This window comes from Oncorhynchus clarkii, unplaced genomic scaffold (genome assembly GCF_045791955.1).
Source record: "Oncorhynchus clarkii lewisi isolate Uvic-CL-2024 unplaced genomic scaffold, UVic_Ocla_1.0 unplaced_contig_4439_pilon_pilon, whole genome shotgun sequence".
Taxonomy (NCBI): domain Eukaryota; kingdom Metazoa; phylum Chordata; class Actinopteri; order Salmoniformes; family Salmonidae; genus Oncorhynchus; species Oncorhynchus clarkii.
The window spans coordinates 23932-37401 of record NW_027258435.1 but is presented as its reverse complement, the minus strand read 5'-3'; the positions used below and the strand labels follow the sequence as shown (position 1 = coordinate 37401).

The 13470-nt window shown below is 43.8% G+C and overlaps 1 protein-coding gene across 1 annotated transcript; it reads left to right on the top strand.

Annotated features, from left to right (window-relative positions):
• The first annotated feature begins 206 nt into the window (after window positions 1-206).
• LOC139396931 (serine-rich adhesin for platelets-like) lies at window positions 207-4456 on the top strand. Its single transcript, XM_071143860.1, has 3 exons — window positions 207-3731; window positions 3921-4002; window positions 4266-4456. The coding sequence occupies exons 1-3, from the start codon at window positions 207-209 to the stop codon at window positions 4415-4417; spliced, it is 3759 nt and encodes a 1252-aa protein (XP_070999961.1). The 3' UTR covers window positions 4418-4456.
• Window positions 4457-13470: the final 9014 nt, after the last annotated feature.

The window sequence follows — 13470 nt, the reverse complement described above, 5'->3', positions numbered from 1 at the left end:
CAATTTACTCTATCTGATGTAGTACAAAATGTAATGTATCAGCCTTTGAGCATATTCAAATGAATGAGCATGTAAAGCGATCAAAAGGACATGTAGATATTTAGAATACTAAAATTACAACGCTTGACCGATTTGCCAAGTTAAGACAGGAATTATCATGCTTTGCTTGTTCGTTTTAAAGTTCCCAGACCTCAGTGAAAGTCCTCATGGGAATGACAGAGGACAGAATCATCAAAAGTGTCCAGGAGCAACTGTCTGATCATAATATCCTGTCCTCTTGCCCACCTGAGCTGACTGTTGGTCTTATCAAGGTGGTGGTCGAACAGCTTAACTCTGCCCTCTCTGCGACCATCAGCAGAGCCATTTCAGGGCGGTCCTCCCCTATTTCTTCTGGTACCCAGGCCGCTGAACAAATGGTCAACATGGTCCAGAAATGTTTTGATGATCACACCACCCCAGAGGACCAGAGCTCTACCTCTGTATTAGAGTCATGCATTCCACCTGCAACAGAAGAAGTGATGACTGTTATCGCAGAGATGGTGGGTGAATTGGAAAAAGAAGATCCGGAATTGGCTAAGGTTTTTCGAGAAGTGGCTGTGAAAGTTAAAATGTTGGCATCTGGCAGTGACCTTGTAGTGGAGCACCTGGATGTTGAAGACTCTCCTGTTCCAGAGGAGCTGAACATAATATGTACATCTTGCAAAGCAATGATGCAAAATCTTGGCACTCTGTTTAGTGTGAAGTTCAAGACCAAAGCCTCAAAGGCTGTGAGTGAAATTCTTGTGAGAAGGTTAATGAGCGATATCTCTGGTATGGTTCAACCTTCTCATTCGTTTAGTACCACTCCAAGCTTGATGAATGCATCTAGCCCATCTGACAGGATCCTTGATTCTGCGGCCACTGAGCTCATACAGACCAAAGTAGAATCTGAGGCATCACAAATAATTGATAACTTTGTTGAAGATGTCAAGGACATTGTGCAGTATGCTGAATTAGATCAGCCAACAAGCACCCAGAGAGATACCCAAGTGGGACACTGTACGACAAAGCGGAAACCCTTCCATGCAGCTCGTAGACTCTGCGAGAGACTTCAGGCAAAGCTGGAGACATTGTTCCTCAGAATGGGTGGAGCTCCAGTCCAAGGGGAAGAACTTATGGAAAAAGCTGACTCCAGTGCTGTGCTTCTGGAGCATACTGACTCCAGTGATCTGCCTGTTTCAATCCTGAGCTTGCCTTCCCCATGTAGGAGTGAATCCCCTATATCAGAACGTAGTTCATCTTCTTTATCTGATGGATGTGATTCAACTGACTCTGTAGGAGAGAAAACACCAGAGCAACCTGAAACCAGTAAGAGTGAGGCAATACTGCAAGTGGTCAACTCAACAGGACTTGGTTCTCTCCGTAAATGCCAAAGTGAGAACTCTCAACCATTACTGTCTCTCTGTGATTCCAACATGGTGCCCTGCACCAAAGAGGTCTTGTCCCAGATTGTGACCATGTATAGGTCAGAGGTGGCAGATTTGGAATGCACATCATCTGTTGCAGAGGGTTCCTCTTACAACTCCCTTGAAGTCTGTGGCTTTTTGGACAGTGTCATGTCTTATCTAGAAGACATGCCTGTGTCTGGTTCTTCATGGTTGGAAGGATTAAGAGATACTCCAGCCTCAGTCATTGAGAAACTCTCCAGTGAGGAGTTCCAGATGAACGCTACCAACGAAGTGCGAAAAATACTGATCAAATCAGTCAGTAGCTTTCCCAGCAAAGTCAGTTCCAGCCAGACAGATTCTCAGATGTTGCCAGCAAAATCAACAATTTCCTTAAGGCATACAGATATAACTGCTTTTGAAATCGTTGGATCAATTACAAATGACATGAAGAGCCTTTTCCCACCCACAGAGTCTTCTACTACTCTATGGCAGGCAGACTCTATGCTTCAACAGAGTGATGAGAAAACCTCAGAGTACACTGAGGCCACACCCAAAGGCTCACAGTCTGGTTTGGAAGTATCTGAGAAGAAGATCTGGACAACTGCAAAGACTATTTACCACAATGTGAAGACAAAGATGAGGAATTATTTTACATGGCAAAATCAAGTCAAAGCAACAACGGCTCAAGCCAAAAAGACCCTCAGCCATATTCTGGTTTCAATTCAGAAAGAGCTGTCAAAATCTGACCAAACGGTGACTGAGCTTTCACAAATAGAGAATGTGGTTGGAATGATGCTGAAGGATGTTGAAAGGGTAAGCAGTGAATGTGGTGAGGAACTGATCTATGAAGCGCCACAGCGTTCTTCCTCCTCGTTGTCATCCTCATCTGCCAGATCAAAGAAGTCAGAGTGGGAATTTTCACTCCCTGGCACTCCCATCTCTTCTGATTTACCAGAGAGTATTACTCAGCCCATTGTGAGATGCTCAGTCATCGACATGGGCAAATCTACTAAGCCAAAAACATTGGTGTGTGATGCCAGGGAAAGCATGTCTGCAATAGTGGATACCATCATAAAGGAGGTACATCCAGAGGAAGAAGGGGAGGTTGCATTCCACCCTGATCTAACAGCTGCAATAGCAAGACTGGAGGAGCTCATATCTCAGGGTAGGATTGGTGCTCTCTCACGTGATCTTACTCACCAAGTCAACCGCATCATTTCTGAGAGCAACTTGACCCCTCTGGTTCTGACAGTGGCGGCTGGAAAGAGTGCATCCGATACAGTCCTTACTGAGCTGAAGAGGAATGACAAGACGGTGGGGAAGCACACAGCTTACAAGCTGGTTCAGCTTTTTGCAGAGGAGTCTGTGAAGCGCCTCTTGCTTCCTAGCCTTGTGCCCTCTACAGCTTCAATGAGTTTGGCTCAGGGAGTTAGTGTGCCGGCTAGCGTATCTGAAGATAGGATTTCATGTTCTTTTTCTACATCAGCATTTAGTGACACAGTCAGCCTGTTTACCAAAGTAATGGTAAGCCAGGTCATGGACTCTGTGGTTTCTGATGCACAAAGCAGAGGGTCATCTCCAACCGGAACTGTAACTGATATAGGCAGTCTACTGAGTGGTAAGTCCTACCCTCTGCCATCTTTCTCCGCCATCAGCATGACAACAAGTGGGACCTCCAATGCTGCACGAGGCTTTGAGGCCAACATAGATGCTGAGGAAAGGGATACCATCAGTTGTTTCGATGTACCTCAGAGCATTGTTTGTGATCAGAATTCAACCAGCCCGGATGTTGCCTCGCTTTCAACCCCATCCACTGGCAACTTAGTCGGTGATGATGACTTCACCGGCCTCATCAGCATGTTAGTGGTGAGACTTCTGTCAAAAATACAAACCCAAACTGATCTGTACCCAACTGACGTCACACGCACGTCACAAGACCTGATTCCAAAAGTTATAGCTTCCTTCTGTGCATGGTCAGGCTGCTCTGAGACCCAAGCTTATCCCAAGAACCTGAAGAGTCACAAAGTATACAGCACCGTCTACAAACATCTGTTGAAGGAGTTTGGCTCAGAGAAAATACTCCAACTGGCCGTGTCGACTCAGGACTCCACTTTCAATAGGATTCTTGTGAAGTCATTGAGCAAGGAGCTTCTCCACAGTTGTAACGAGGCATCAAGAGCAGCCTCAAGAACATCTTTTGAAGCCACCAGGCCAGAAGCTCTTCTCATGGCTGAAGATGTGAAGGCTACCAGAGGGAAGCTGTCTTTCCTACAAAGGCTTGCCAGACTGAAATTCAACTTAAAGGTACATCACACTTATTTAAGTTAACAATTGTGTCAATGTGAGTAAACAATGTTATTTAGAGAAAATGTAAAACCATCCATTAATTCCAAAACCATTTATAAATCTTGTTGTGCTGGTGTGTAAGATGTGATCGTTATTACCGTGAGATTGTTCTGCTGTGACAGTTGTTTTGACATGTTTTTGTTTTAGCCATTCATGATGGGAAACAAGAAGGATTCCAATAAGAAATCCTGCCATTCTGAATCCAAAGACCAGACTGAAGATATCATGTGTAAGTCCATACAGCAGGACATTTACTGTTTGAGATATTGGTGTACAAAGCTGCTATTGCAAAAATATTAAACCCTATATACAGTACATTATATATTATCGATAGTAATCTCTTATGTAAAATTATTTATAGTTTCCAAATCTCAAGATTCTGGTTCTCATTTATTTGTGAAAGTAATAATGAGTTGAAACTAAGAATACAATATACCATCATTTCTAAATGAAAGTGCATGTCAACTCTCTCTCTTCTGTCGCCCAACATAGTGGCACATCCTGCCACATTTGGACTCCCAGAGGGTCTTCCCTCCACCTCTCAACAGGAGAAGCCTCGCAAACGTCCCCTTCTAATCAGGATGTTTTCCACCATCTCCATAGGCCTATCCAAGCCATTCAAACGGTTTTCAAAGCAAGCTTAATACAACAATTTCCTTTAATACAGTAATATTTGCATTGAATTGATGGCCTTTGTCTTCTTTATTGTTGCCCTGTTAACACATTTGATTAGAAAATACATAGTATATTTAGTTTAGTTTATTATGCAGTCATAGTCACGGTGTAGGCTAAACAAAGTAATGTTGTCCTGAATAATGTATAGAACATGCACCCCACCCACACACACACAGTGTGATTCATTGAGCACACACACATAGTACTTCAGATATGTCCCACTGTCACACCCTGACCATAGTTTGCTTTGTATGTTTCTATGTTTTGGTTGGTCAGGGTGTGATCTGAGTGGGCATTCTATGTTGGATGTCTTGTTTGTCTATTTCTATGTCTGGCCTGATATGGTTCTCAATCAGAGGCAGGTGTTAGTCATTGTCTCTGATTGGGAACCATATTTAGGTAGCCTGGGTTTCACTGTGTGTTTGTGGGTGATTGTTCCTGTCTCTGTGTTTGCACCAGATAGGACTGTTTAGGTTTTCACATTTCATTGTTTTGTAGTTTATTCATGTATAGTTTTCCTTTATTAAACAAACATGAATCATCACCATGCTGCGTTTTGGTCCGCCTCTCCTTCACCGCAAGAGAACCGTTACAGAATCACCCACCACAACAGGACCAAGCGGCGTGGTAACGGGCAACAGCTACAGCAGCGAAAAGAGGAATGGACATGGGAGGAAGAATTGGAAGGTAAAGGACCCTGGGCACAGCCTGGAGAATATCGCCGCCCCAAAGAAGAGCTGGAGGCGGCGAAGTCGGAGAGGCGCTGGTATGAGGAGGCAGCACGGCGGCGTGGATGGAAGCCCGAGAGTCAGCCCCAAACATTTCTTAGGGGGGGGCACACAGGAAGTGTGGCAAAGCCAGGTAGGAGACCTGCGCCAACTTCCTGTGCTTACCGGGGGGCTGGAGAGACCGGGCAGGCACCGTGTTATGCTGTGAAGCGCACGGTGTCCCCAGTGCGGGTGCATAGCCCGGTGCGGTACATTCCAGCTCCGCGTATCGGCCAGGCTAGAGTGGGCATCGAGCCAAGTGCCATGAAGCCGGCTCTACACGTCTGGTCTCCAGTGCGTCTCCTTGGGCCGGCTTACATGGCACCAGCCTTGCGCACGGTGTCCCCGGTTCGCCTGCATAGCCCAGTGCGGGCTATTCCACCTCGCCGCACTGGCAGGGCGACCGGGACCATTCAACCGGGTAAGGTTGGGCAGGCTCGGTGCTCAAGAGCTCCAGTGCGCCTGCACGGTCTGGTCTATCTGTCACCACCTCCACGCACCAGCCCTCCGGTGGCAGCCCCCTGCACCAGGCTGTCTCTCCGGCTCATCCTTACAGGGGCTCCCGCCTGTCCAGCGCTGCCGGAGCCTTCCTCCTCTCCAGCGCTGTCGGAGTCTCCCGCCTCTCCAGCGCTGCCAGAGCCTTCCTCCTCTCCAGCGTTGCCGGAGCCACCCGTCTGCCCAGCACCGCCTGAGCCACCCGTCTGCCCAGCGCCGCCAGTGCCGCCAGTCTGCAAGGGGCCGCCAGTGCCGCCAGTCTGCCAGGGGCCGCCAGTGCCGCCAGTCTGCCAGGGGCCGCCAGTCTGCCAGGGGCCGCCAGTGCCGCCAGTCTGCCAGGGGCCGCCAGTGCCGCCAGTCTGCCAGGGGCCGCCAGTGCCGCCAGTCTGCCAGGGGCCGCCAGTGCCGCCAGTCTGCCAGGGGCCGCCAGTGCCGCCAGTCTGCCAGGGGCCGCCAGTGCCGCCAGTCTGCCAGGGGCCGCCAGTGCCGCCAGTCTGCCAGGGGCCGCCAGTGCCGCCAGTCTGCCAGGGGCCGCCAGTGCCGCCAGTCTGCCAGGGGCCGCCAGTCCAGGGGCCGCCAGTCAGCCAGGGGCCGCCAGAGCCCCTCAGCCCAAAGGCGCCAGAGCCCCTCAGCCCAGAGGCGCCAGAGCCCCTCAGCCCAGAGGCGCCAGTTACACCGTTACACCCACAACCAACATTCAACCAGATATCAATGATTCAGTGTAAAATACATGTACTGTAAAATAAACCGTATTTAATTTACAACCAATAAAATAATACATGATGCAGGACACTCAGTTATAAGGGAATTAACTGGTTTAACTTCTCAAACAGAAACACACACATTTCCATTTTCTGTGGATCGCCCATGTTTACATTTTACTGAATGCCAGTCTGACCTTTGACCTGTAGATGGCAATAAAGGTCTACTTTTGCTGCAGATCCACTTCTAAAGCTCAAACCTCTCTGGACAAGTAGCCAAAACATTTGTCCCTAGTGAGAGAGAGTATGTGTGTGTGGCAAGAAAAGGGAATATTGCACTACACTTTTATGATACAGATACATTTTGCATTCGGTAGCATAGCACAGCTGTAGTTTTTTCAAATGCCAAATGTACATGTAGCATGCTTCTGCCTACAGATGCTTTTCTGAGTGACTTGTGTTGTGAGAGAACCAGAATTCAAACATAAACTCCTGGATTACATTTTATAATATTGTCAGCTCTTTTTAGTAACATATGGTAGCATACATGTTTCACACGGTGGCAAGTCAAGCTAGTTAGTTACATGTAACAACGTTACATTATATGGTCAATGTTTGTGTGTATCCTCTTAGCTTTTACCTTCGACATCAACAAGCGACGCACGGGCTGGTCCTGCAGACTCCCACGCCCATGGCCCAGGAGAAGGCTGGGGGCCACCTGCTCACTCACGTCCCAGCCATCTCCTTTGAGACCGACTCTACTGTGGAGTGCACCTCCAAGAGGACTCCGGAAGAGAGGGACCGGGTGAAGGTTAAACTGGCCAACATGGCCTTGATGGGAAGGATCAAAAGTCTTGGCTGTGAAATGCCCATTATGTGTGATTATCGAATTGATCATTTTCCACTTTTGAAACAACAATGGGAAAGACAGGGTTTATAGCAAAGGTTGCTCAGATTGGGCTTTTGGAAAAATTGGGAGAATGAAAGTGCACTCCTGATTCAGAGAGAAAGATCCAGCTTAATCATCCATACCATTGTTTAAATTACAATAAAAAACATTCAAACTGTTCCTGAGTTTCGAAAGACAGAGAAAGGAAAACATCATTATCTTCAGTCTGTTCACACCTGTTCACACAAGTCCTACTGTCCACAATCTCAGGGTTCTTCAATACAAACACACCTGTTTCAGAAAACCTGATCACTTTCACATTCGAACAATGTTTGTAGGATACTTTTCAATAACTCAATAAATGTAAGTGTTGAAACCATACATAGCTGGTAACTTGAGCTCGGCAGAGTAGTTTTGACCTGTGTCCAGATGCAGTCATTTATGTTGTCTAAAGGCAATTTGTCTCTTATAACAATGTTATTTTTCTGAATAATCTAATTTAATTGACTGGTAGGTAGTCACTAACTATTTGTAGCATGTGTTCCTCTGTTTATTGATATTTACATGGTGTGTATGTGTTAAGATGTTAAGTAATTAATGTTGATATTATCCAAAGGGTTTTTAACTGAAATGTTAAATGTATTTCAAAAATGGCAGAATCAAACAGTATTGGAATAGTGACTTGTATTTTGCATCTAGAAGTGTAAGAATTTTAGAAGAATGCTATTTCATCAGTCAAATGTTGCACTGTTTGATAAGACAGGGTAAAGAAAACCTCCATTTTAATGAGTTTAGTTGTGAGTTTGACATTTTACCACAAGAAGTCACTATAATACTATACGTTATCAAACAGGGTTGTGCTGAAAATCAAATGAACCACAGCCAAATTAATTATTTGCAACTAAGAGTAAGATTAAAAAAGACATGTATAACTTACTTTCTTGATAAAATACATTCTAAAATGTCAATATATGTGATTTCTGAGTATGTAGTGCACATATCTTTTTAAGGCCCAAAGCAGACGTTTTTATATCAATATCAAATCATTTCTGGGTAACAATTAAGTACCTTACTGTAATAGATTACGATGAAAATGGTCAAAAATGTATTTTTTGCAAAAAAAACTTTCTCAAGCAATAATTTTGCTAGGACTGTCTGGGAGTGGTCAGTGTGGAGGGGAAATTAAAACTAGCTGTTATTGGCACTCTCTTTGTCGTTGGTCTATAAACCAATTTACACATGGTGATGTCGCCATGGAAAGCCAAAACTCTCGCCCATGCAAACCTGCTGATTAGAAGGTGCTGTATAGATGTGAGAAACTCTCTTTTCATGGCACTTCAATATCGAAGTGAATTTTTCGTAGCAGGTTAGGAAACTGAGGTTAAGGTTAGGAAAAGGGTTAGGGTTAGTGAAAATGCTCTCCAAACCTTCTACGAAAATTACTTTGCATTGAAGTGCTGTGAAAAGAATGTGTCCCTGCTCAGGTGTTGCATGCATCAACCAATGGTTGTGTGCCAAGTCATCCATTGTGTCATTGACTGACAGATTGCTATAACATATGATGTGGTTAGCTGACACACAAAATACATATCCAGTCAGTGTAAGATCTGGCAAGTGTCAGCAAGGCCTGGGCAGAGGAACATGCTCCGTATTTTCAACCAGAACTATCAGGAAGCAACCCCGATCACATTTTTGTAAAACACATTTACAGTGTTAGTTTCATCAGCTGTTGTACAATATGAAATACAATTATTTTGACTTCACAGGGCCTTTAAATGTAGGCAAACCAGTTTTCAGCATTCAAACTAATCTACCCAGCCAGATTCAGCACCATGGACAGTGAAGATCAGAATACCTGCGATCTGACGATTAGAACAACAGTGCTATTTTTTTTTTTTTCAATTTAAAGTTTTATTAAGTTTTCTTGTTTTTCAATCAACCAACAAAACACATTCCACATTCACAGGCTTTAAAAAAAGAAAAAGTCAAAAAATAATACATATGAAAAAATAAAAATACAATTAAAATGAATGATAAAGTCAAATAAAAGCATTTATTTTCCTTGGTGCACACGTACTCAAAAACGAAATTAAAATAAAAACACACAAAAAAAACATTTAACACTTGCAGCAGCACTATCAAGGTTCTTATCAGCTATTTCAAGCATTCGCTGAGACGACGGGCCAATAATTCGTTTTTAGGTTTTACAGTACCTTACACAACATGTATCTGCGCATTTCCCTAGTCACCCCGTTCACTCTGTCCAGTTTGAAATATAGTTGAATAGTGAAGACCAGAGTCTATCAAACTTGGGCTGTCTCTTGTGGAGGTCATAAGTGAGCTTTTCAAGAGGAAGAAAGTCAATAATCTGGTCAATCCACATTTTAAATGTAGGAGGGGTATTTGAGGCCCACAATAGAAGAATACATTTCTTAGCAAAGTATGTAATAGTCATAAGCAAATGTTCGCTGTCAGGATCAAGAACAAAGTCCTGCTGGGCATTAAGAAGATAGATACACGGGGTCATATCAAACTGTACCTCTAGTATTTTCTGTGCAGCAGTATGTACAGATTGCCAGAATCTGGCAATCTTCCTACAGCTCCAAAATACATGCATATAGGTTCCACTTTCAGAGGTACATCTTTTACAGTTAGGAGACATATCTGTTTTCATTCTATGGAGTCTCAAAGGAGTATAATAAAATTTGTACAAAAATTTGTAATTAGATTCTTTCATTTTTACACTGGTAGAGGAGCAGTATACCCTGTCGCAAACCTCCGCCCATAACTCATCACTGATAGTCAGACCAAGGTCCTTTTCCCAGATTATTTTCAAAGGAGTAAAGGAGGAGCTTCCTTTCTCAGAAAGGAGTCTATAGATGTAAGATATTTTGCCTTTAATGGATTGTGCTGTGACAAGAAGGGTTTCAACTTCATTCAACTGAGTTCTAAACCTCCTCTTGGAGGTAAATGAGGAAATTACATGTCTAATTTGAAGATATTTGAAAAAATGGGATCTTGGCACATCGAATTCACTGCAGAGCTCTTGAAAGGATTTCAGTGTAGTGGTTTTCTGATGAAATAGGTCTGAAAAGGTCCTGATTCCTAGAGTATGCCAAAGATTAAAGTTGGCCTCCCTCAGGGCTTTTGGCAAGTCTGGGTTGCCCACTATAGGCGAGTGAGAACATATTTGGGAGGAAATGCCCAGGTATTTCTTACAGTCCCTCCACGCTAGTAGGGTGCTGTAAATCACAAAGGTTTTGGCTATGTTGCCCACTTCACTAAAGTTATTAATGAATATAATTGAGCTTAAGGGCAATGAACCACAGGATTGGGCTTCTATCTGAATCCACGTTGACTCTTGTCTGTTTGTGATCCATGTTAGCATGTTGCGGATTTGGGCAGACCAGTAGTACAATTGAAGGGAGGGAAGGGCAAGACCACCCTTAGATTCAGGTTTCGATAGAGTGGAAAACTTGATCCTAGGTTTTTTATTGCCCCATATAAATTTGGTGATGCTTTGGTTAGTTGTTTTGAAAAAGGAAACTGGGAGATAGCATGGGAGCATCTGAAATAAGTAGTTCAGTCTAGGGAGGACGTTCATACGGATTACATTAATTCTTCCTACTAAGCTAATTGGGAGGGAGATCAAGGTTTGGAGATCGTTCTTGATTCGGTCCAGGAGTGGAAGATAATTTTCCTTAAAAAGGCTATTCAGATCTGGTGTTATGAAGATCCCGAGGTATTGAAACCCCTGTGTTTTCCATTGGAAAGGACAAAGTGTCTTCATAGAGCTGGTGAGTGTAATATTGAGAGGGCAGGCAGTGGATTTGTTAAAATTGATTTTATAACCTGAAAACTTGCCATACTGAGCAATTGTGTCTAAAATGAGAGGGAGGGATTTCTCAGGGTTGGATATGTAGAGCAAGACATCATCCGCGTAAAGCGAAATCTTGTGCTGCAGAAACACCCATAATACTTGGATTGCTCCTTATCAGCTCTGCCAGAGGCTCCGCCCCCAACAAGTAGAGCAGCGGGGACAGCGAGCACCCTTGTCTTGTGCCCCGTTCCAGAGGGAATCTGTCAGAGTTCAGTCCATTAGTAGTCACCATGGCATTTGGATGAGAGTATAGTGATTTGATCCATTTAATAAAATTTGGGCCCATATTGAACTTTTCTAAGACTGAAAACAGAAAGCTCCACTCCATCCTGTCAAACGCCTTCTCAGCATCCAGTGAAGCCAGTAGGACAGGGGTCTTCTGTGCGTTTACTTGATCAATAATATCAAAAAGACGGCGAATGTTATCAGAAGAGTATCTGTCTCTAATAAATCCAGTTTGGTCCGCTTTTATTATTTTGGGAAGAAGAGTGTTAAGTCTTTTGGCGAGCAATTTGGTAATTATTTTATAGTCGAAATCCAACAAGCTTATGGGCCGGAAGGACGAGCAGGATAGGGGGTCCTTGTCTTTTTTTAGCAACACTGTAATGCGAGCTGTGTGCATTGAGTCTGAGAGAACTCCGTTTTTGCAAAAATCCTCCAGCATTGGAATGAAGATAGGGCTGAGCTGGGGCCAAAAAGCTTTGTAGAACTCTCTGGGGAATCCATCTGGGCCTGGGGACTTATTAGGTGGCATGGAGGTAATTGCCTCCAGGATCTCCTCAGGAGTGAAGGGGGAGTTGAGATCTTCTTGGTCGGTCTCTGATAGTTTAGGTAGCGAGATTCCCTCTAGGAAAGAGTGGAGTTCTGCCTCCGTGTGTTTTCTCTCAGAGGTATATAGTTTGCAGTAAAAACCATGAAAAGTTAAATGGATCTTTTTTGGGTCATATGTGACCTCGTCCTCTGCTGTTCGGATAGCCATGATTGTACGCTCTGACTGCTCCTTTTTTAATTGGTAAGCAAGCAATCTACTGGGCCTATTGCTATACTCATGGTATTTCTGTTTAGTAAAGAAAACTTTTTTTTTTTATCTCCCGAGTGTAGTCCAAATTCAGTTTGGCTTTGGATGCTTTAAGATGACTCCAGGAGGTGCTGTCTAGGGATTGTTTATGTATTTTTTCACAGCATTCCAGCTCCCTCTCAAGATCTAGCCTGTGTGCTTCCATTGCTTTTTTCTTAGAGGAAGCATATGCAATTAGATGACCTCTTAGTGTGGCTTTAGCAGCGTCCCACATTGTGGCCGGAGAAACAGGAGAATCTTTATTGTCTTGTGTGTAGTTGTCTATCCATGTAGTTACCAATGTATGGAACGCTTCGTTTGATAGCATGGAGGTGTTGAATTTCCAGCTCTTTGACCTCGGGATGTTTTTGCAGAGGTCAAAGCGGAGGTGGACAAAGGCGTGATCTGAAAGTGCTATGGGTCCGATTGTACAAGTGGCTGAATTTATGAAACTCTTTGGGATAAAAATGTAATCTATACGGGAGTAGGTGTTATGGACATTAGAGTAGTATGTATAGTCCATAGATGAGCTATTAGTCTCTCTCCAGATATCTATCAGTCCCATCTCTTTAGTAAGAGAGTTCAACATCTTTGCAGATCTAGGATTTGTGGTGGGGACTTGAGATGATTTGTCTAGGGTTGGGTTAAGGGTACAATTAAAATCTCCGGCCACCACGCCTAGGAGACACAATGCTCATTGAACAGGGTTATAATTTTTGACAATGAAGGCAGGAGTATCTGTGTTAGGGGCGTATATGTTTAATATAGTAATTGGTTGACCATATAGTGACCCAGTTATCAAAATAAATCTCCCCTCCGGATCAGATATGTTTTTGTCAATTATGAATGGAACATTTTTATGGATAAGTATGGCTGTGCCTCTACTGTTTGATTTGAAAGATGAGAAATACACCTGTCCCACCCAAGCTCTGCGGAGTTTGGCATGTTCAGCATCACAGAAGTGTGTCTCTTGTAATAGCGATGTCTGCTTTTTCCTTTTTTAGAGCACATAGTATCTTTTTTCGTTTTATTGCATGCCCTAGACCATGGCAGTTCCATGTCAATAGATTCAAGGTACTAGTCATCGTCATCGAGCAGTAATCGAACTTTAGTGCAAGTCATCGCTGGGTAAAAATGGATAGTAATTACAGCTGCGTTCACATAAAAGGAAAATAAATGGTGTACATAAAATAATAATATCTGAACACCCCGGCCGAGTTCCCAAACAACTCG

Excerpts from the sequence above, each read along its gene's own strand:
- LOC139396931 (XM_071143860.1), top strand. The coding sequence starts at position 207 with ATGGGAATGACAGAGGACAGAATCATCAAAAGTGTCCAGGAGCAACTG. Across the intron at positions 3,732-3,920 it reads GACTGAAATTCAACTTAAAG|CCATTCATGATGGGAAACAA; the intron begins GTACATCACACT and ends TTTTTGTTTTAG. Across the intron at positions 4,003-4,265 it reads CCAGACTGAAGATATCATGT|TGGCACATCCTGCCACATTT; the intron begins GTAAGTCCATAC and ends CGCCCAACATAG.